This window comes from Coregonus clupeaformis, chromosome 1 (assembly GCF_020615455.1).
Source record: "Coregonus clupeaformis isolate EN_2021a chromosome 1, ASM2061545v1, whole genome shotgun sequence".
NCBI lineage: Eukaryota > Metazoa > Chordata > Actinopteri > Salmoniformes > Salmonidae > Coregonus > Coregonus clupeaformis.
In genome coordinates this window covers 20,235,255-20,259,879 of record NC_059192.1, presented here as the reverse complement: position 1 = coordinate 20,259,879, position 24,625 = coordinate 20,235,255, and the positions used below count along the sequence as shown (strand labels likewise).

The window sequence follows — 24,625 nt, the reverse complement described above, 5'->3', positions numbered from 1 at the left end:
TTTAGTTCCACTAAGGTGTGAGGTAAAAATGGGCCTGTCTGTCTAAACTGATGGACTAAGTCAGACGAGTATCTCTCTATGAATGGAAAGTTGTGGATTACTCCCCATAAACAGGAAAATACCAGCAGCAGTAAACTGTTGGTCATACTGTCCAAATATGGAGAGGAGCTGAGAGCTCCATTCATTTCAATGAAAGTTGTATATTTTCCAAAGAGCATTTTCCACATCAATCATAATAGACATATATGCAGATTATTTGGAATAAAGGAATAGACAAAGGAAAATCCCTAGAAGTCTCTACACTTTGTGCCAATACTATGTTGTTTCATGTGACACTTGATAAAGACATATATGGTATTAGCTATAACTTAAGATTACTTTGTCTTGGGAGCCACAGCCTTGAGCCACACTTGTACTACAACATATTTCAGAAATATACAGTGATTTAGAACTAAAATGTGCATCACCATGACAGAAAATCATCAGCAGTTACAGGTCTCCACTACAAAAAGTTACTGTAGTAAAGCCTTCAGCCATAAGACTGACCATATGGTGGATTTGACACGACTGGTCACAGTGGAAATTGAAGTGATCTACTACTACACACACAAATGCACAAACGAACGCAAGTAAACCCAACCCCCACCGGTCTTTAAAGAAAACAAGGAGGATAGCAAAGTGCGTGACAGAGAGACAGAGGAGGAGAGGAGAAAAAGAGGGGAAGAGAGAGCGAGAGAGAGATAAAGAGCGAGAGAGAGAGAGAGAGAGAGAGAGAGAGAGAGAGAGAGAGAGACTAGAGATGGGCACCAACCTGTGGCTGCGGTAGACGTTGAGGAGGATGATGAGGGTGCCTAGGCAGTAGCAGGCCAGATAGGGACCCCCAAACAGTCTGGTCAGACCTCTCGTACGATGCTCCCAACGCGCCACCTGGAACACACAACACAAGTGTCATTTCACAAATAAAGTGCCTTTTTGGTCGTGTAATTTTGTCAAAATAACCATTTATTTCACAAAATGTCAACATTTTGTTATAAAAAGCATATGTTCAACTTAATAACAAATATGTTTTCCCATCTCCGGAGATTAAATAAAAAATTACTATAAAAAGGTGACAATTAAAGTGACTGGGTTGTCTCTAACAGGGTTGACAATGTCTTCTTAAATCAGCCACAACTCCCCTTGTGACACGGGGAATGGAAGCTTGTTGTGTGCAACAGGGAGGGGCAATTGAATGCAAACAAGAACATGTGAACTTGTTAAAACATTTCCTATCTATGGGCAAGAGGTTTGACGTGTTATGCTCGACACACTCAGTTTTCCACCACAAAACATCAAATCAATAAATATCTTCAGAAATGACTTTGTCAAAGCAAAACAATAACTCGGGCTTAACAATTACAGTGCCTTCAGAAAGTATTGGTACCCCTTGACTTATTACGCATTTTCTAGAGTTATAGCCTGAATTCAAAAACATGTTTTTTGACATTTTTGCAAAATATTATATTTACATAAGTATTTAAAATTATCTAAATTGGAACAATTTTTTTGTACTTAAGTATATTCTAAGTATATTAGATAAAGTGCAAAACAAATATACTTTGAAATACAACTTAAGTACATTTTATGTACGTATATTTCTCATAAATTAGAACTATACTAAAATGTATTTGATTTAGAATTACTCTATTTTCTTTACAAAAAAAAGTGTATTTATAATGTGTTTCAAGCATACTTTTACAAGTACACTTCTACTCATTAACCACATTAGCTATTATACTTAGCCATGTAAAGATTACCTTGATTGACCAAGGCATCTTCTCAGCCAATGTTAACATGCAATTTACAAATAACACTTTTGAGAACTATGCACCATTGGCATTTCACACTTTAGTTGTTCACATTACGGTAATAAATTAACATTTCAATAAAATGTGTAATGCATAATATGTAATGTGTAATTAAAAGTACAACATTATTGAGTTTGAAAATGAACATCAAAACATTTCAATAAGCTAAATATTAGGAACAATATCATATTATAAATAAAAACTTCAACTCCAGAAAAGGATGCTGGGGAAAATGCAAATGTTTGTGCTCATGCATTTTTGAAAGTACAGTGAGGGAAAAAAGTATTTGATCCCCTGCTGATTTTGGACGTTTGCCCACTGACAAAGAAATGATCAGTCTATAATTCTAATGGTAGGTTTATTTGAACAGTGAGAGACAGAATAACAACAAAAAAAAACAGAAAAACGCATGTCAAAAATGTTATACAGTGGGGGAAAAAAGTATTTAGTCAAATCAAATCAAATTTTATTGGTCACATGCGCCGAATACAACAGGTGCAGACATTACAGTGAAATGCTTACTTACAGCCCTTAACCAACAGTGCATTTATTTTAAACAAAAAAAGTAAGAATAAAACAACAACAAAAAAAGTGTTGAGAAAAAAAGAGCAGAAGTAAAATAAAGTGACAGTAGGGAGGCTATATATACAGGGGGGTACCGTTGCAGAGTCAATGTGCGGGGGCACCGGCTAGTTGAGGTAGTTGAGGTAATATGTACATGTGGGTAGAGTTAAAGTGACTATGCATAAATACTTAACAGAGTAGCAGCAGCGTAAAAAGGATGGGGTGGGGGGGCAGTGCAAATAGTCCGGGTAGCCATGATTAGCTGTTCAGGAGTATTATGGCTTGGGGGTAGAAGCTGTTGAGAAGTCTTTTGGACCTAGACTTGGCACTCCGGTACCGCTTGCCGTGCGGTAGCAGAGAGAACAGTCTATGACTAGGGTGGCTGGAGTCTTTGACAATTTTGAGGGCCTTCCTCTGACACCGCCTGGTATAGAGGTTCTGGATGGCAGGAAGCTTTGCCCCAGTGATGTACTGGGCCGTACGCACTACCCTCTGTAGTGCCTTGCGGTCAGAGGCCAAGCAGTTGCCATACCAGGCGGTGATGCAACCAGTCAGGATGCTCTCGATGGTGCAGCTGTATAATTTTTTGAGGATCTGAGGACCCATGCCAAATCTTTTAGTCTCCTGAGGGGGAATAGGCTTTGTCGTGCCCTCTTCACGACTGTCTTGGTGTGTTTGGACCATGATAGTTCGTTGGTGATGTGGACACCAAGGAACTTGAAGCTCTCAACCTGTTCCACTACAGCCCCGTCGATGAGAATGGGGGCGTGCTCAGTCCTCTTTTTTTTCCTGTAGTCCACAATCATCTCCCTTTGTCTTGGTCACGTTGAGGGAGAGGTTGTTGTCCTGGCACCACACGGCCAGATCTCTGACCTCCTCCCTATAGGCTGTCTCATCGTTGTCGGTGATCAGGCCTATCACTGTTGTGTCGTCGGCAAACTTAATGATGGTGTTGGAGTCGTGCCTGGCCATGCAGTCATGGGTGAACAGAGAGTACAGGAGGGGACTGAGCACGCACCCCTGAGAGGCCCCCGTGTTGAGGATCAGTGTGGCAGATGTGTTGTTACCTACCCTTACCACCTGGGGGCGGCCCGTCAGGAAGTCCAGGATCCAGTTGCAGAGGGAGGTGTTTAGTCCCAGGATCCTTAGCTTAGTGATGAGCTTAGAGGGCACTATGGTGTTGAATGCTGAGCTGTAGTCAATGAATAGCATTCTCTCGTAGGTGTTCCTCTTGTCCAGGTGGGAAAGGGCAGTGTGGAGTGCGATAGAGATTGCATCATCTGTGAATCTGTTGGGGCGGTATGCAAATTGGAGTGGGTCTAGGGTTTCTGGGATTATGCTGTTGATGTGAGCCATGACCAGTCTTTCAAAGCACTTCATGGCTACAGACGTCAGTGCTACGGGTCGGTAGTCATTTAGGCAGGTTATCTTAGAGTTCTTGGGCACGGGGACTATGGTGGTCTGCTTGAAACATGTTGGTATTACAGACTCAGTCAGGGACATGTTGAAAATGTCAGTGAAGACACTTGCCAGTTGGTCAGCACATGCTCGGAGTACACGTCCTGGTAATCCGTCTGGCCCTGCGGCCTTGTGAATGTTGACCTGCTTAAAAGTCTTACTCACATCGGCTACGGAGAGCGTGATCACATAGTCATCCGGAACAGCTGGTGCTCTCATGCATGCTTCAGCCACCAATTGTGCAAGTTCTCCCACTTAAAAAGATGAGAGAGGCCTGTAATTTTCATCATAGGTACACGTCAACTATGACAGACAAAATGAGAAAAAAATGCTGAAAATCACATTGTAGGATTTTTTATGAATTTATTTGCTGATTATGGTGGAAAATAAGTATTTGGTCAATAACAAAAGTTTCTCAATACTTTGTTATATACCCTTTGTTGGCAATGACACAGGTCAAACGTTTTCTGTAAGTCTTCACAAGGTTTTCACACACTGTTGCTGGTATTTTGGCCCATTCCTACATGCAGATCTCCTCTAGAGCAGTGATGTTTTGGGGCTGTCGCTGGGCAACACGGACTTTCAACTTCCTCGAAAGATTTTCTATGGGGTTGAGATCTGGAGACTGGCTAGGCCACTCCAGGACCTTGAAATGCTTCTTACGAAGCCACTCCATCGTTGCCCGGGCGGTGTGTTTGGGATCATTGTCATGCTGAAAGACCCAGCCACGTTTCATCTTCAATGCCCTTGGTGATGGAAGGAGGTTTTCACTCAAAATCTCACGATACATGGCCCCATTCATTCTTTCCTTTACACGGATCAGTCGTCCTGGTCCCTTTGCAGAAAAACAGCCCCAAAGCATGATGTTTCCACCCCCATGCTTCACAGTATGTATGGTGTTCTTTGGATGCAACTCAGCATTCTTTGTCCTCCAAACACGACGAGTTGAGTTTTTACCAAAATGTTATATTTTGGTTTCATCTGACCATATGACATTCTCCCAATCCTCTTCTGGATCATCCAAAAGCACTCTAGCAAACTTCAGACGGGCCTGGACATGTACTGGCTTAAGCAGGGGGACACGTCTGGCACTGCAGGATTTGAGTCCCTGGCGGCGTAGTGTGTTACTGATGGTAGGCTTTGTTACTTTGGTCCCAGCTCTCTGCAGGTCATTCACTAGGTCCCCCCGTGTGGTTCTGGGATTTTTGCTCACCGTTCTTGTGATCATTTTGACCCAACGGGGTGAGATCTTGCGTGGAGCCCCAGATCGAGGGAGATTATCAGTGGTCTTGTATGTCTTCCATTTCCTAAATAATTGCTCCCACAGTTGATTTCTTAAAACCAAGCTGCTTACCTATTGCAGATTCAGTCTTCCCAGCCTGGTGCAGGTCTACAATTTTGTTTCTGGTGTCCTTTGACAGCTCTTTGGTCTTGGCCATAGTGGAGTTTGGAGTGTGACTGTTTGAGGTTGTGGACAGGTGTCTTTTATACTGATAACAAGTTCAAACAGGTGCCATTAATACAGGTAACGAGTGGAGGACAGAGGAGCCTCTTAAAGAAGAAGTTACAGGTCTGTGAGAGCCAGAAATCTTGCTTGTTTGTAGGTGACCAAATACTTATTTTCCACCATAATTTGCAAATAAATTCATAAAAAATCCTACAATGTGATTTTCTGGGGGAAAAAATCTCAATTTGTCTGTCATAGTTGACGTGTACCTATGATGAAAATTACAGGCCTCTCTCATCTTTTTAAGTGGGAGAACTTGCACAATTGTTGGCTGACTAAATCCTTTTTTCCCCCACTGTAAATTGATTTTCATTTTAATGAGGGAAATAAGTATTTGACCCCTCTGCAAAACATGACTTAGTACTTGGTGGAAAAACCCTTGTTGGCCATCACAGATATCAGACGTTTCTTGTAGTTGGCCACCAGGTTTGCACACATCTCAGGAGGGATTTTGTCCCACTCCTCTCTGCAGATATTCTCCAAGTCATTAAGGTTTCGAGGCTGACGTTTGGCAACTCGAACGTTCAGCTCCCTCCACAGATTTTCTATGGGATTAAGGTCTGGAGACTGGCTGGGCCACTCCAGAACCTTAATGTGCTTCTTCTTGAGCCACTCCTCTGTTGCCTTGGCCGTGTGTTTTGGGTCATTGTCATGCTGGAATACCCATCCACGACCCATTTTCAATGCCCTGGCTGAGGGAGGTTCTCATCCAAGATTTGACGGTACATGGCCCCGTCCATCGTCCCTTTGATGCGGTGAAGTTGTCCTGTGCCCTTAGCAGAAAAACCCCCCCAAAGCATAATGTTTCCACCTCCATGTTTGACGGTGGGGATGGTGTTCTTGGGGTCATAGGCAGCATTCCTCCTCCTCCAAACACGGCGAGTTGAGTTGATGCCAAAGAGCTCCATTTTGGTCTCATCTGACCACAACACTTTCACCCAGTTCTCCTCTGAATCATTCGGATGTACATTGGCAAACTTCAGATGGGCATGTATATGTGCTTTCTTGAGCAGGGGGACCTTGCGGGCACTGCAGGATTTCAGTCCTTTGCGGCGTAGTGTATTACCAATTGTTTTCTTGGTGACTATGGTCCCAGCTGCCTTGAGATCATTGACAAGATCCTCCCGTGTAGTTCTGGGTTGATTCCTCACCGTTCTCATGATCATTGCAACTCCACGAGGTGAGATTTTGCATGGAGCCCCAGGCCGAGGGAGATTGACAGTTGTTTTGTGTTTCTTCCATTTGCGAATAATCGCACCAACTATTGTCACCTTCTCACCAAGCTGCTTGGCGATGGTCTTGTAGCCCATTCCAGCCTTGTGTAGGTCTACATTCTTGTCCCTGACATCCTTGGAGAGCTCTTTGGTCTTGGCCATGGTGGAGAGTTTGGAATCTGATTGATTGATTGCTTTTGTGGCAGGTGTCTTTTATACAGGTAACAAACTGAGATTAGAGCACTCCCTTTAAGAGTGTGCTCCTAATCTCAGCTCGTTACCTGTATAAAAGACACCTGGGAGCCAGAAATCTTTCTGATTGAGAGGGGGTCAAATACTTATTTCCCTCATTAAAATGCAAATCAATTAATACAATTTTTGACATGCGTTTTTCCTGTATGCTTCAAATATATTCTGTGGACATTTAAGTTAAATATGAAAAAGTATACTCTCATGAAGCATGTTCCTCAGCTGTGCAATAAACAATCGTTATCATTGTCAACTTTCTCTGCACTCTTCTGAACAGGTATTCAGAAAGTACTTAAACTCATTATTGGCACTGAAACTACAGTGCCTTGCAAAAGTATTCATACCCCTTGGATTTATTCACATTTTGTTGTTACAAAGTGGGATTGAAATGGATTTAATTTTCTTTTTTTGTCAACAATCTACACAAAATATTATAATGTCAAAGTGGAAGATGTCTATTTTTGTAAAAACATTTTTTTAGATTGATAGAAATTAAATAACTAAAATATAGTAATGTATAAATATTCAGCTCCCTGAATCAATACATGTTAGAAACACTGTTGGCAGCGATTACAGTGGTGAGTCTTCTTGGGTAAGTCTCTAAGAGCTTTACACACCTGGATTGTGCAACATTAGCCCTTTATTCTTAAAAAATTATTCAAGCTCTGTCAAGATGTTGGTGCTCATGGCTGCACAGCAATGATTTAAGTTAAAACTGTAACTTGGCCACTCAGGAACATCCACTGTCTTCTTGGTAAGCAACTCCAGTGTATATTTGGCCTTGTGCTGTAGGTTATTGTCCTGCTGAAAGGTGAATTTGTCTCCCAGTGTCTGTTGGAAAGCAGACTGAACCAGGCTTTCCTCTAGGATTTTGCATGTGCTTAGCTATATTCTGTTTATTTTTATCCCAAAAAATCTCCCTAGTCCGATGTCAAGCATACCCATAACATGATGCAGCCACCACAATGCTTGAAAATATGAAGAGTGGTACTCAGTGATGTGTTGTGCTGGATTGTTTGGTAAAAATGTGACATTATGGGGTATTGTGTTTAGGCACAACATCTCAGGCTGTAACACAACAAAAAGTGGAAAAAGTTAACGGATGTGAATACTTTCTGAAGGCACTGTATGTTGAAAACTTGGGGAAATGTTGAGGTTAAGTGGGTTAAAATATTCCTAGAAGTCGGACAAACATGACATTTTTTTAAACATACTACTATTGGAATTACTAACATGATTTAGTTTCGTTAGAGCGTACTTTAGATATATGTGATCCAACGGTTAAATTGAGTGTTTTATCAAAACGAACACACATATTGTCACAAGGACATAAAAGGCACTCACTATTGTTCGTGGAACAAACCACAACACACAGATGTCAGCATGCTATTATTACACTATGGACCTTTTCAATTGAGTCTGGTACTTTTCTGTACACTATGGACCGCTCAACCCTATTCAATCACAAAAGGTAACCAGGTTCACATTCAGTCTATTATATAAATAAATATAAATATTGAGTTGCGACACACAATTCATTTTCTCCTTTCCCCCTTCTGATAACCAGGTGGCGAATCGCATCTCTGGCAGACATATCAGTGTGGATGTCGGATCACCACCTCAAGCTGAACCTCGGCAAGACGGAGCTGCTCTTCCTCCCGAGGAAGGACTGCCTGCTCCATGATCTCGCCATCACGGTTGACAACTCCATTGTGTCCTCCTCCCAGAGTGCAAAGAACCTTGGCGTGACCCTGGACAACACCCTGTCGTTCTCCACTAACATAAAAGCGGTGACCCGATCCTGCAGGTTCATGCTCTACAACATTCGCAGAGTACGACCCTACCTTACACAGAAAGTGGCACAGGTCCTAATCCAGGCACTTGTCATCTCCCGTCTGGATTACTGCAACTTGATGTTGGCTGAGCTCCCTGCCTGTGCCATTAAACCCATGCAACTTATCCAGAATGCTGCAGCCCGTCTGGTGTTCAACCTTCCCAAGTTCTCTCACGTCACCCCGCTCCTCTGCACACTCCACTGGTGCTTGCCTACGGAGCTGTGAGGGGAACGGCACCTCCTTACCTTCAGGCTCTGATCAGACCATACACCCAAACGAGGGCACTACGTTCATCCACCTCTGGCCTGCTAGCCCCCCTACCTCTACAGAAGCACAGTTCCCGCTCAGCCCAGTCGAAGCTATTCGCTGCTCTGGCACCCCAATGGTGGAACAAGCTCCCCCACGACGCCAGGACAGTAGAGTCACTGACCACCTTCCAGAGACACTTGAAACCCTACCTCTTTAAGGAATACATGGGATAGGATAATAATAATTATTCTACCCCCCCTTTACTATCATTGTCTTTTGTCTAAACTAACACCTGACTTATTTCACCTGCTAGCACTGACTTGTTTAAAGAAATGTACTTACTGTGATCAAGATGTGGTTGTCCCACTGGCTATCCTAAGTTGAATGCACCAATTTGTAAATCGCTCTGGATAAGAGCGTCTGCTAAATTACTTAAATGTAAATGTAAGAGAGATAGGAGATGGCCATTATCCCTCATGCCATTATCATTTGATTGTGTGATTGGTTCCATCTGTCAAACACTTGACGTTTTCTTCCATCCTCATCATCAGATGTCACACATTCTAAATTCCACTCTAAATGTCCACATACATTCGATTTATCCCTCCCCTATAATTTGAAATCCTCTCTTCATTTCTCTATAGTAACACCAACCTTTTAGAAGCTTGAGAGCACTCGCTCTATGGTGCCAGTATAGTACAAAGGCTCCTCATCCACGCTTGCACTTTTAAGGCTCAGAAACGGGTCTCTCCATCTATCCTGTCTGTCTCTATTCTGACTGTCTCCATCCTGTCTGTCTCCATCTTGGCTGTCTCCATCCTGGCTGTCTCCATCCCTCCTCTGCTCTCTCTTTCCTTTCTAATGCAGTGTTCATCAATTATCTGTAGCATCACTGTGGCCTTATCACATGTGGAATATATGAAATCATTAAATAAGATGATTATAAAATGAAAAAAAAAAAATAATAGAATGACAAAGCTGTAAAACATTATCCTAAATATAAACCATCAATTTTGTGAATACCATTGGTGTTTAATATGAGGGTTTCAGCATTAATATTTATATACTGTGCCAATTTGTATTTGTTGTCAATGTTATGGTGTCAAACTGGTGGCAGTTGGGAAAAAAGTCAATAGTTGGAAGAGTTGCAGAGTTAATTGAAAATAATGCCATTGTTGATTCGATGCGTTTTGCATTAATTAGGCTATTTTCTCTTGATTATTTTTTAAAATTGTTTTGTCATTTAGTAGACACTCTTATCCAGAGCAACTTACAGGAACAATTAGGGTTAAGTGCCTTGCTCAAGGGCACATCGACAGATTTTTCACCTAGTCGGCTTGGGGATTAGAACCAGCGACCTTTCTGTTACTGGCACAACACTCTTAACCACTAAGCTACCTGCCGCCCTGAACCATATGGTCTATCTACTAGAAACTAATGGGCAATATGGACACTGATATAATGAATTAATAATATATATGAATACAATTTTTTATTCAAGTATAAATTACCAAAGTTACAATAGATTTAATTTCCGAAATGACTGAAGACTTTGGTAAATTACCGGTAGCTTTGCAACTCTAGTTAGTGTAACGACAACACCTCTCCCACACCACATGTCCTTGCAAGAATTACCTTAATACCAGTAGACAGCATTTTTGCTCTGTTAGCAAAATTAAAGGCTTTTAAAAGATCCACACATTTGTGAATCATTGCATAGTGTGCCACACTATGTGCAATATGGTTTAGATGAGAAGCTCCTGTGTTGTTTGAATAGCTATCCTTATTTTGTTTGTCTATATACTATGGTATTTACGGTATAATAGCTGCACTCACACATGAAGAAGGAATGTGACTTTGTCTCCCTCTCTCTCTCTCTCTCTGGTCATTGGGTTGAGATGGTCAGTCCATATTCATTGGGTTTATGAAGGTCAGGTTGAGGTGGTCAGAGAAGGCATGGCCATTCAGTTTATAATGATCAGGTTGAGGTGGTCAGACAGAGCATGGTCATTGGGTTGAGATGGTCAGTCCATATTCATTGGGTTTATGACGGTCAGGTTGAGGTGGTCAGAGAGAGCATGGTCATTGGGTTGAGATGGTCAGTCCATATTCATTGGGTTTATGACGGTCAGGTTGAGGTGCATATGCAATTTGGTTTATCTGTGTGACTATTCTTACTCTTTCTCTAAAAGCATTTTGTCCATGTTTTTCTAATGAAAAATAAACAATGACTCTTTGTTCAATGGGTGCACCATGCCTCAATCACAGTTACAGACCAGATGCTACAGTAGCCATAATGCCCATACTTAGATTTTGTATTTGACAATGTGGTTTTTGCTGAGTGAACTATGGCTCCAATTCTGGTGGGAATAGACTCATCTCATCTCTCGGCTATGGCTCCACGTGCAGGAAGGAGTAAGACGTGAATGCGAGATGTTAACTCGAGGCATTACAGAGTTTTTACGATATGATACCATACGATACTTTATTGTGGATTTGCATAGAAATGTATTTTTGGCACCCTTCCTCCTTTAACTGTATACTGCGCTTACAGTGCGAAAGTCTACACCCCATCAACTTTTTTCACGTTGTTGCGTTACAAAATTAGATTTAATTGTAAAATGTCATTGATCTACACAAAATACTCCATAATGTCAAAGTGAAAAGAAAGTTCTACATATTAACACAAATGTAATAACTAAAATATAGATGTTGCGTAAGTATTCAGCCCTTTTGTTTAGGCAAGCCTAAATTAGTTCAGAAGTAAAATGTTGCTTAACAAATCACATAGTTATATGGACTCACTATGTGTGAAATAATTGGGGTTGACATTTTTTTATGACTCCCCTTCCTCTGTCCCCCATACATACATCTGTAAGGTCCCTCAGTCAAGTATTGAATTTCAAGCACAGATTCAACTTCAAAGACCAGGGAGCTTTTCGAAAGCCTCATGAAAAAGGGCAGTGATTGGTGGATGGCTAAGAATAACAAATCAGACATTGAATATATCTTTAAGCATGGTCAAGTTAATAATTATCCTGTGGATGATGTATTAAACCACCCAGAAACATCAAAGATGCAGTCGTCGTTCTGAACTGAGCTGCAGGACAGAAAGGAAACTGCTTAGGGATGTCACCATGAGGCCATTCTTGTTCAATGGCTGTTATGGGAGAAAACTGAGGATGGCTCAACAACATTGTAGTGACTCCACAATAATGACCTAAATGACAGCATGAAAAGAAGAGAAAAAACATGCATACAGTGCCTTCAGAAAGTATTCACATCCCTTGACTTTTTCCCCATTTTGTTGTATTTCAAAGTGGAATTAAAATAGATTTAATTGTCATTTTTTGTCAACGATCTACACTAAATACTCTGGAAGAAAACTTCAAACATTTGCAAAATAATTATGAAAAATACAACACTAATATATCTTGATTAGATAAGTATTCAACCCCCTGAGTCAATTCATACTACACTGGCTCTGACGCTCGTCGGATGTGGCAGGGCTTGAAAACTATTACAGACTACAAAGGGAAGCACAGCCGCGAGCTGCCCAGTGACACAAGCCTACCAGGCGAGCTAAACCACTTCTATGCTCGCCGAGGCAAGCAACACTGAAGCATCCGTGAGAGCACCAGCTGTTCCCGAACGACTATGTGATCCACGCTCTCCGTGGCCGATGTGAGTAAGACTTTTAAGCAGGTCAACATTCACAAGGCCGCAGGGCCAGACGGATTACCAGGACGTGTACTCCGAGCATGTGCTGACCAACTGGCAAGTGTCTTCACTGACATTTTCAACATGTCCCTGACTGAGTCTGTAATACCAACATGTTTCAAGCAGACCACCATAGTCCCGTGCCCTCAAGAACTCTAAGATAACCTGCCTAAATGACTACCGAACCCGTGGCACTGACGTCTGTAGCGGCAAGTGCTTTAAAAGACTGGTCATGGCTCACATCCACAGCAAACTCCCAGAAACCCTAGACCCACTCCAATTTGCATACCGCCCAGATCCACAGATGATGCAATCTCTATCGCACTCCACACTCGCCCCCCACCTGGACAAGAGGAACACCTACGTGAGAATGCTATTCATTGACTACAGCTCAGCATTCAACACCATAGTGCCCTCAAAGCTCATCACTAAGCTAAGGATCCTGGGACTAAACACCACCCTCTGCCAACTGGATCCTGGACTTCCTCGAGCGGCGCCCCAGGTGGTAAGGGTAAGTAACTGCACCACATCTGCCACACTGATCCTCAACACGGGGCCCCTCAGGGGTGTGCTCAGTCCCCTCCTGTACTCTCTGTTCACCCATGACTGCGGCCAATGGCCAGGCACGACTCCAACACCATCATTAAGTTTGCCGACGAGACTACAACAGTGGTAGGCCTGATCACCGACAACGATGAGACAGCCTATAGGAGGAGGTCAGAGATCTGGCCGTGTGGTGCCAGGACAACAACCCCTCCCTCAACGTGACCAAGACAAAGGAGATGATTGTGGACTACAGGAAAAAAAAGAGGACTGAGCACGCCCCCATTCTCATCGACGGGCTGTAGTGGAACAGGTTGAGAGCTTCAGGTTCCTTGGTGTCCACATCACCAACAAACTATCATGGTCCAAACACACCAAGACAGTCGTGAAGAGGGCAACGACAAAGCCTATCCTCCCTCAGGAGACTAAAAAGATTTGGCATGGGTCCTCAGATCCTCAAAAAATTCTACAGCTGCACCATCGAAAGCATCCTGACTGGTTGCATCACCGCCTGGTATGGCAACTGCTTGGCCTCTGACCGCAAGGCACTACAGAGGGTAGTGCGTACGGCCCAGTACATCACTGGGGCAAAGCTCCCTGCCATCCAGGACCTCTTACCGGTGTCAGAGGAAGGCCCTCAAAATTGTCAAAGACTCCAGTCACCCTAGTCATAGACTGTTCTCTCTGCTACCGCACGGCAAGCGGTACCGAGAGCCAAGTCTAGGTCCAAAAGACCTTCGCAACAGCTTCTACCCCCAAGCCATAAGACTCCTGAACAGCTAATCATAACTGCCCGGACTATTTGCACTGCCCCCCACCCCATCCCTTTTTACGCTGCTGCTACTCTGTTAAGTATTTATGCATAGTCACTTTAACTCTACCCACATGTACATATTCCTCAACCTCCAGCCGGTGCCGCACATTGACTATGCAACGGTACCCCTATGCTATAGCCTCCTACTGTCACTTTATTCTATTGTATATATAGCCCTCCCCTACTGTCACTTTATTTTTACTTCTGCTCTTTTTTCTCAACACTTTTTTGTTGTTGTTTTATTCTTACTTTTTTGTTTAAAATAAATGCACTGTTGGTTAAGGGCTGTAAGTAAGCATTTCACTGTAATGTCTGCACCTGTTGTATTCGGCGCATGTGACCAATAAAATTTGATTTGATTTGATTTGATTTGATATTAGAATCACTATTGGCAGCCATTTTCAAGTCTTGCCATAGATTTTCAAGCCAATTTAAGTCAAAACTGTAACTAGGCCACTCAGGAACATTCAACGTCGTCTTGGTAAGCAACTCCAGTGTAGATTTGGCCTTGTGTTTTAGGTTATTGTCTTGCTGAAAGGTGAATTTGTCGCCCAGTGTCTGTTGGAAAGCAGACAACCAGGTTTTCCACTAGGAGTTTGCCTATTCCGTTTCTTTTTATCATAAAAAACTCCATAGTCGTAGTCTAAGGCACTGCATTGCAATGTTGCAGCGTCACTACAGCCTGGGGTTCGATCCCAGTGTCATTACCGGCCGTGACCGGGAGTCCCATAGGGCGGCGCACAATTGGCCCAGCGTCGTCCGGGTTAGGGGAGGGTTTGGCCAGGGGGGCTTTACTTGGCTCATCGCGCTCTAGCAACTCCTTGTGGCGGGCTGGGCGCCTGAAGGCTGACTTCGGTCGTCAGTTGAACGTTGTTTCCTCCGACACATTGGTGCAGCTGGCTTCCAGGTTAAGTGAGCGGGTGTTAAAAAGCGCGTTTTGGAGGGTCATGTTTCGGAGGACACATGACTCGACCTTCGCCTCTCCTGAGCCCGTTGGGGAGTTGCAGCGATGACACAACATCGTAATCACGAAATTGGGGAGAATAAAAATAAATTTACAAAAACTCCCTAGTCCTTGCCGATGACAAGCATACCCATAACATGATGCAGCCACCACCATGCTTGGAAATATGAAGAGTGGTACTCAGTGATGTGTTGTGTTGGATTTGCCCCAAACATAACGCTTTGTATTCAGGACATAAAGTTTATTTCTTTGCCACATTATTTGCAGTCTTATTGCAAACAGGATGTATGTTTTGAGATATTTTTATTCTGTACAGGCTTCCTTATTTTCACTCTGTCAATTAGGTAAGTGTAAGGGATCGGGGGTTGGCAGGGTCTAGACAGAGTCTGACACTTCCCCGATCTACAGAGAGGGGGAGTCATCAGACTCGATCTGGTTCACCTGAGTTCTGAGCACACCTGACAGTAATTAGTGTAGGATTTAAGGTGTGCTCAGAAGCTCAGTCGGCGCGAGGTATTGTTCCTTTGTGACTTGCTAAGCGTTTTGTTCCGAGAGAGAGAGAGAGTTTGTTGTTTTTGATTACCCGTGTATCCGACCTGTGCCTTGTTGTTTGACTCCCCAAATTGCTTAATCCTCTGCTTGTCTACCCCAGTGATTACCGTTCTCTGATCCTGTGCCTGTGCCCCCGACTACGACTAAGCCCGCTCCATTGGTACCTCTGCCTGTATATGCCTGGCCCGGTTTTGACCCCAGCCCGCCCGACCACGATTAAGCTATTCCCTTGTCTGTACTCTAATAAAGCATCGCTATTCTGCGATTGGATCTTACCACTCTGTCCGAGTATTCATTACAGTAAGTATTGTGGAGTAACTACAATATTGTTGAACATGAGTCCACTTTGACAATATGGGGTATTGGTTGTAGGCCAGTGACAAAAAAAAAAAACTCAATTTAATACATTTTAAATTCAGGCTGTCACACAACAAAATGTGGGAAAAAGTAAATGGTTGTAAATACTTTCTGAAGGCACTGTATGTATGCAATAAGGCACTAAAGTAATACTGCAAAAAAAACACAGCAAAGAAATACACTTTTTGGCCTAAATGCAAAGCCTTATGTTTGTGGCAAATCCAACACAACACATCACTGAGTAACTGCCTACTTAATTTCAAGCATGGTAGTGGCTGCATCATGGTATGGATATGCTTGACATCGACAAAGACTGGGGAGTTTTTCAGGATGAAAAGACATGGGATGGTGAATACTTACAGTGAGGGAAAAAAGTATTTGATCCCCTGCTGATTTTGTACGTTTGCCCACTGACAAAGACATGATCAGTCTATAATTTTAATGGTAGGTTTATTTGAACAGTGAGAGACAGAATAACAACAAAAAAATCCAGAAAAACACATTTCAAAAATGTTATCAATTGATTTGCATTTTAATGAGGGAAATAAGTATTTGACCACTCTGCAAAACATGACTTAGTACTTGATGGCAAAACCCTTGTTGGCAATCACAGAGGTCAGACGTTTCTTGTAGTTGGCCACCAGGTTTGCACACATCTCAGGAGGGATTTTGTTCCACTCCTCTTTGCAGATCTTCTCCAAGTCATTAAGGTTTCGAGGCTGACGTTTGGCAACTCGAACTTTCAGCTCCCTCCACAGATTTTCTATGGGATTAAGGTCTGGAGACTGGCTAGGCCATTCCAGGACCTTAATGTGCTTCTTCTTGAGCCACTCCTTTGTTGCCTTGGCCGTGTGTTTTGGGTCATTGTCATGCTGGAATACCCATCCACGACCCATTTTCAATGCCCTGGCTGAGGGAAGGAGGTTCTCACCCAAGATTTGACAGTACATGGCCCCATCCATCGTCCCTTTGATGCAGTGAAGTTGTCCTGTCCCCTTAGCAGAAAAACACCCCCAAAGCATAATGTTTCCACCTCCATGTTTGACGGTGGGGATGGTGTTCTTGGGGTCATAGGCAGCATTCCTCCTCCTCCAAAGAAGGCGAGTTGAGTTGATGCCAAAGAGCTCGATTTGTTGTTGTTATTCTGTCTCTCACTGTTCAAATAAACCTACCAGTAAAATTATAGACTGATCATTTTGTCAGTGGGCAAACGTACAAAATCAGCAGGGGATCAAATACTTTTTTCCCTCACTGTATGCTCTATGACAGAAGGTACTATAAATACAAAGGTAGATCAAAGCATTACCACACTATGTGAATGCATTCTGTGCCAGCACCCTTCACAGATTCAATCAAGGCTTAGGTAACAGCCTGGACAGGCCACTCCATCCAGTTACTTACCACGGATGTAATTCTGACAACAAGGTCCTGGCTCGCCTCTGATATGATGCATTAGGAGCTCTTAAATGTGTGTTTGTGGGCTATACTACAGATGTACTGAGTGTCTTAGTGGGTGCAGGCTCTGTCCCCTGGGGCACGGTTCTCTGACAGGGCCCTAGAACCAGCGTAATCACCACATGCCCCGTATTAATGCACGGCCGCGCGCCGTCCCTGTCCCCAGCCCAGGGAAACAGAGGGAACAGAACATGCTCTAATGACATGCATAACAGGATACACAGAACTCCCCCCTAGATGCACAGTTGATATATAGTGTTAACTAAACAACCAAAGACAATACCATTACTGTTTTGTCTGTATAAAAAGCGATGCTACTACCTTCTCCCCCGTCAAGGTGAACCTCATCTATATCACACCGTGACCTTTGTTCCACTAGACATTTCTATTTTAGTCATTTAGCAGACACTCTTATCCAGAGCAATTTACAGGAACAATTAGGGTTAAGTGCCTTGCTCAAGGGCACAGACAGATTTTTCAGCTAGTCGGTTCAGGGATTCGAACTAGCGACCTTTCGGTTACTGGCCCAACGCCCTTAACCACTAGGCTACCTATGCTACGCAGCCCTGACTAGTCAAAGACTTGGGAAAAATAATAAATGTACACTGCATAGTTTATAATTGTCTGGGCCATAGATAAAATGGTCATGAAACACACACACACACACACACACACACACACAGACACAGACAGACAGACACAGACAGAGAGAGAGAGCCTTGAGAGCGAGAGCGCCTTGAGAGCGAGAGCGCCTTGAGAGCGAGAGCGCCTTGAGAGCGAGAGCCTTGAGAGAGAGAGAGCCTTGAGAGAGAGAGAGCCTTGACCTTATCCCCACTCGACGACACAGAAGGACTGAATGCAAACCGTTGTCTGTGCTACTACATTATGACTCCACTGGCTATCCTGAAAAATAATCAGCTATGGAGACAAGCACTGTAATATTTGTGTAGGGGATAGAGACTATCAATCTGTAATCCATCCGTAATCCTTTTAAAATCAAGAGTGAAATCATGAATCTAAAGCATTTTAATTATCCATATAAGTAATGCAGATTCTCACAATCGGCGATCACTTATTGAATCAATGAACAGATAGGATGGGCATTGAGGCGAACTGTCACGTCCTGACATAGAGTTTGCTAGTTGGTTTGGTCAGGGTGTGAGTATCTATGTAATGTGTATATCTATGTGTAGATCTAGTATGTTTAGATCTATGTTGGCCGGGTGTGGTTCCCAATCAGAGGCAACTGTCGATCGTTGTCTCTGATTGGGGATCATACTTAGGTAGCCATTTTGCCTGCCTATGTTGTGGGATCTTGACTCTTGTTTGTGTGTAGCCATTGTGAGCCTCACGTTACGTTGCTTTCGTTGTTTTGTCGTGTGTTAACTGAGTTAATAAACATGTATGCATTCCACGCTGCACCTTGGTCCAATCCTGTACTCAACGAGCGTGACACGAACATACTGCATCTGGTCTTTAACATTAGCTTGTTTATCCAGGTGAGTTCCTAATTCATAGGAAACCCTGAAAAACCGGTCTAGCTCTAAACCCACTGCATCTGGTTGTAGGATATATGTATGTTATGTAAAAATGCATACAGTGCATTGGTGATGGACGGACGTGATTAAGTTTGACATCTCGGTCATGGAGGAATTAATATGGGTGAACTTGGGTGAATAGAAAACAAAGTTGAATACACTCATTGAAAATATCCTCTGTGAGCTCCATCTAGCTAGCTACTAATTGTGTCCGGTGGGGATGTTCACGCCAGGGCAAATAGGGATAAAGCTCTGGAGGCTGGATTTCCAGCGCGAGTGCGCGTCCCATTTTGACGCTCGTATTACCAGCAGACGTGTACAATGAGGGAAAAAAGTATTTGATCCCCTGCTGATTTTGTACGTTTGCCCACTGACAAGGAAATGATCAGTCTATAATTTTAATGGTAGGTTTATTTGAACAGTGAGAGACAGAATAACAACAAAAAAATCCAGAAAAACGCATGTCAAAAATGTTATAAATTGATTTTTGCATTTTAAGGAGGGAAATAAGTATTTGACCCTCTCTCAATCAGAAAGATTTCTGTCTCCCAGGTGTCTTTTATACAGGTAACAAGCTGAGATTAGTGGGTGTGCTCCTAATGGGTGTGCTCCTAATCTCAGCTTGTTACCTGTATAAAAGACACCTGTCCACAGAAGCAATCAATCAGATTCCAAACTCTCCACCATGGCCAAGACCAAAGAGCTCTCCAAGGATGTCAGGGACAAGATTGTAGACCTACACAAGGCTGGAATGGGCTACAAGACTTGGTGAGAAGGTGACAACAGTTGGTGCGATTATTCGCAAATGGATACAAAAGAAACACAAAAGAACTGTCAATCTCCCTCGGCCTGGGGCTCCATGCAAGATCTCACCTCGTGGAGTTGCAATGATCATGAGAACGGTGAGGAATCAGCCCAGAACTACACGGGAGGATCTTGTCAATGATCTCAAGGCAGCTGGGACCATAGTCACCAAGAAAACAATTGGTAACACACTACGCCGTGAAGGACTGAAATCCTGCAGCGCCCGCAAGGTCCCCCTGCTCAAGAAAGCACATATACAGGGCCGTCTGAAGTTTGCCAATTAACATCTGAATGATTCAGAGGAGAACTGTGTGAAAGTGTTGTGGTCAGGTGAGACCAAAATCGAGCTCTTTGGCATCAACTCAACTCGCCGTGTTTGGAGGAGGAGGAATGCTGCCTGTGACCCCAAGAACACCATCCCCACCGTCAAACATGGAGGTGGAAACATTATGCTTTGGGGGTGTTTTTCTGCTAAGGGGACAGGACAACTTCACCGCATCAAAGGGACGATGGACGGGGCCATGTACCGTCAAATCTTGGGTGAGAACCTCCTTCCCTCAGCCAGGGCATTGACAATGGGTCGTGGATGGGTATTCCAGCATGACAATGACCCAAAACACAGGCCAAGGCAACAAAGGAGTGGCTCAAGAAGAAGCACATTAAGGTCCTGGAGTGGCCTAGCCAGTCTCCAGACCTTAATCCCATAGAAAATCTGTGGAGGGAGCTGAAGTTTCGAGTTGCTAAACATCAGCCTCGAAACCTTAATGACTTGGAGAAGATCTGCAAAAAGGAGTGGAACAAAATCCCTCCTGAGATGTGTGCAAACCTGGTGGCCAACTACAAGAAACGTCTGACCTCTGTGATTGCCAACAAGGGTTTTGCCACCAAGTACTAAGTCATGTTTTGCAGAGGGGTCAAATACTTATTTCCCTCATTAAAATGCAAATCAATTTATAACATTTTTGACATGCATTTTTCTGGATTTTTTTGTTGTTATTCTGTCTCTCACTGTTCAAATAAACCTACCATTAAAATTATAGACTGATCATGTCTTTGTCGGTGGGCAAACATACAAAATCAGCAGGGGATCAAATACTTTTTTCCCTCACTGTATGTCGGAACATTGTTAATGTGGGAGGTTGCCTAGGGACACTATTGATGACCAGATCCACTTGGTAACCATGTCAGCTATTTGCTATGTTCCGACATGACACTAGTTCAATAAGGAGTCCTTCAGGGTTAGGATGGTGCATGTGTGTGTGCATGTGTGTGTAGGGTTTTTTCTGCATAAAAAAGTATTGGGCAGACCGCCTAAGGACGTTTTTCGGGCCGCCTATGTTCCAACAGTGAAAAACTAAACAAAAGTTTTTTTTTTTTTTTATTACATTTTAAATTAATTTTGGAATGGAAAAATTGTTTAAGTGTTATCTTAAACGACTTAAACCAGATATAAAGTATGTCGAAAAGATAATGGACCTATATATTTTTTTTATAATACATACTTGAGAACTAACAATCACTGAAATAGAAGCTAGACAAAAACTAATTCAGTAGTATTGATTTGGTTGTAATGTTTTTGAATAAAAACATAGAATGTATAGAATTGCAGGAATATAGCTAAAAAAACTGCTTAATTTATCTCAGCTCCATGGTAAAATGTGTAGAATTGCAGGAAATGAGCTTTAAAACTGCAAAAGTTCTCTAACCTCCATGATTTAATTTTGGGAATTGCAGGAAATTGGCTGTAAAACACAAAAATGATCTTAGCCCGCAAGATGGGGGCCTCAAAAATGTTCTTGTCCACGCCGACGGGCTGACCACGCTCATTGCCACGCCCCCGCCACGCCCACCACTTAAGCCCCTTTTTGATCAAGAAAAAAACCTGTGGGTGTGTGTGTGTGTGTGCGCATGAGTTCATGTGTGTGCATGTGTGGCTGAGTTCGGAGGTAGCTGCTAAAAATTTGTACACACATACACATGCTCCATAGCTGTCGTATCTAAAGGAACGCTAACATCCTAGCTAATACATTAGGCTAAATATAACTAATTACGTTTTAGCTGTAAGACAACAAGATCATGGTGGCCCAATTATATGCAAAGGACTGTATAGTGTGGCTGCGCATTATAATATATTTTTGTGATTGTGATCGCTGCAACATATCTGCGATTGCTGCATCCATTTTTGGACTGTTAAATTAATGGTATATTAATGGTATTGATTATTGCAGAATATAACTTGTGAGTTTAGATCAATTGTTGTATCCCATAAGAACCCAAAATATAAGCTTGTTTTACCCCATGTAAATAATTAAATTGTAAACAAACACTGTATAGCCTCAAAACATGGTTAAAACTATAATTTTGATCTCATGGATAGTCAGTCCTTGCATTCATAGCTCTGTCTATGAATTTGAGAGTGATTACATTTCTCCAGCCCCATCCCTCAGCTATTTACCAAAACACTGGCGGGGTGGTCACTTTCTTGTTGTTTGAACTGCAGATTGCCCCATTAAATTCAACAATAATCTAAACAATGTCCCTGGTCCACTTGACAGTCTGAAGTAGTTACAAAGTAACCTTGGCACTAATACAACGAATAGACTGTTACATCGGCAGCCAATAGAAAGACATGGAGTAGCTACCATCTAAGATGAAGAGTTGCTCAATGTCTCTTTTACAGTGAAAACTCTGATTTCAAACTATTCATTCAGATGAGCACAGGTGGAACCTTGAAGACCAGGCGATTACATGTGAGGCTTCAAGCAGAATCCCCATCATGTTTCTCTTCAATTTTGTTAGAATTTTTTTTGCTTCCCTCGCCCTTCTCCCCCCCTCTATTTCCCTTCTTTCCACTGAAATGAAAAGTAATCTTACTTCCTTTCTATTCCCCCCGTCAAACCCACCATGTCATTCTTCATTATTTCTTCGTATTTTTGACCTGCCCACATTTTCATTTAGTCTCCCTGCTAGCCTTTTATCATATTGTGCTTCTCCTCTTATCTCTTCACCCCCGCACCCCTCCTTTCTAAATCCTTTGTCAGCTAGTTCTCCTAAGCTCCTCTCTTTCTTGCTGACTCATGCTCTGGCTGATTGTTTTGGGCTATGGCGCATAAGGCCTACTCAGGCACTCTATAAGACATCCGATGGGGGAAAAAGGGTCCTTATGTAACTAGGCCCTGCTGGCTAATTGGCTGGCTGGCGTGGCACCCATTCTACCCAAGTGGCTACTTCCATCTCTGGGCCTGAGAGGCTGCTTATTCAAATGGAGATAGGAGTGAGGCACCTGTGGTGGTAGTAAGGTGGATGGGAGAGAGGTTTGACTGCAGTTTTTCGTCAACGTTGTTTTTCATCAACACCCATTGATAACTCCAATGCTACCACCGCCGCCCACCACTTTACATCGAGCCTCCTCATTCACCTTATAGAATGAGTGAAAACTGTCATGTCAAAAACTCCACAAGGGTGTGTATGCTATTGTGCTAGTGAGGTGTTGGACGCTGTGTGGGTGAAAAGGCATGCTGTACCAGAGTGTATGTTGCTTTTTCAGCAATTACTGTATAAATGTAGAGGGTCCTTTAGGGTGATTTAATGTTTTTCTTTCATTGGTTGTGCAGGAGCCTTGTGCAGCATGTGCAGGAACCATATGTAGCATGTGCAGTAGCAGTTCATGCTTCAACTTGATGGTAGAAGCTGTACTTCAACTTGGTGGGAGAAGCTGTGCTGTTACTGTATGGCAGCGTTTCCCAAACTCGGTCCTGGGGACCCCAAGGGGTGCATGTTTTGGTTTTTGCCCTAGTGCTACACAGATGATTCAAAGAATGTACAGATTACCTCAATTACCTCTACTAACCGGTACCCCCGCACATTGACTCTGTACCGGTACCCCCTGTATATAGCCTCCCTACTGTTATTTCACATTGACTCTGTACCGGTACCCCCTGTATATAGCCTCCCTACTGTTATTTTACTGCTGCTCTTTTTTTTACTGATCTATTTTTTACTTAACACTTTTTTTCTTAAAACTGCATTGTTGGTTAAGGGCTTGTAAGTAAGCATTTCACTGTAAGGTCTACACCTGTTGTATTCGGCGCATGTGGCAAATACAATTTTATTTCATTTTATTTGATGATTAGTTGATTATTTGAATCAGCTGGGTAGTGCTGGGGCAAAAACCAAAACGTGCACCCCTTTGGTTCCCGAGGACCGAGTTTGGGAAACCCTGCTGTACGGTCAGTGTAGAAAGTCATTTTGGGGCAAAGGGCAACATTGTCTAATGCTAGGTTGTGAATCTAGCTTTGTTGACACTGTAACCCGAGTGTAATCAGTAAAAGTATTGAGTAATCTGGTTGACGTTAGTGCCGCCAGCTAGCCGCAGAGTCAGAGAGATGAGACAAGAAGAGGAACAGGCTGACCCTGCCTCAATGTCAACATGGCTGACTGAGCACACTGCAGAGGAATGTGAGCTAGTTCTACATTAAAGGGCAGGGCGGGCATAGCTAAAAGACACACAGAACGGTCCTAAAGACAAGTTAAAGTCGGAAGTTTACATACACTTAGGTTGGAGTCATTAAAACTTGTTTTTCAACCACTCCACAAATTTCTTGTTAACAAACTATAGTTTTGGCAAGTCGGTTAGGACATCTACTTTGTGCAAGACACAAGTAATCTTTCCAACAATGTTTACATACAGATTATTTCACTTATAATTCACTGTATCACAATTCCAGAAGTTTACATACATACGCTAAGTTGACTGTGCCTTTAAACACCTTGGAAAATTCCAGAAAATGATGTCATGGATTTAGAAGCTTTTGATAGGCTAATTGACATCATTTGAGTCAATTGGAGGTGTACCTGTGGATGTATTTCAAGGCCTACCTTCAAACTCAGTGCCTCTTTGCTTTACATCATGGGAAAATCAAAAGAAAATCAGCCAAGACCTCAGAAAAAAAATT

General features: G+C 42.9%; 1 protein-coding gene across 3 annotated transcripts in view; it reads right to left on the bottom strand.

Moving 5' to 3' along the window:
- The window catches only part of pemt (phosphatidylethanolamine N-methyltransferase), a 108,862-nt gene that overhangs the window by 65,957 nt on the left and 18,280 nt on the right, over nt 1-24,625 (bottom strand). For all 3 annotated transcript variants that reach the window (XM_041864627.1, XM_041864738.1, XM_041864704.1), the window contains exon 3: nt 812-927. In XM_041864627.1, the coding sequence (XP_041720561.1) occupies nt 812-927 (116 nt within the window). The remainder of the gene's footprint in view (nt 1-811; nt 928-24,625) is intronic.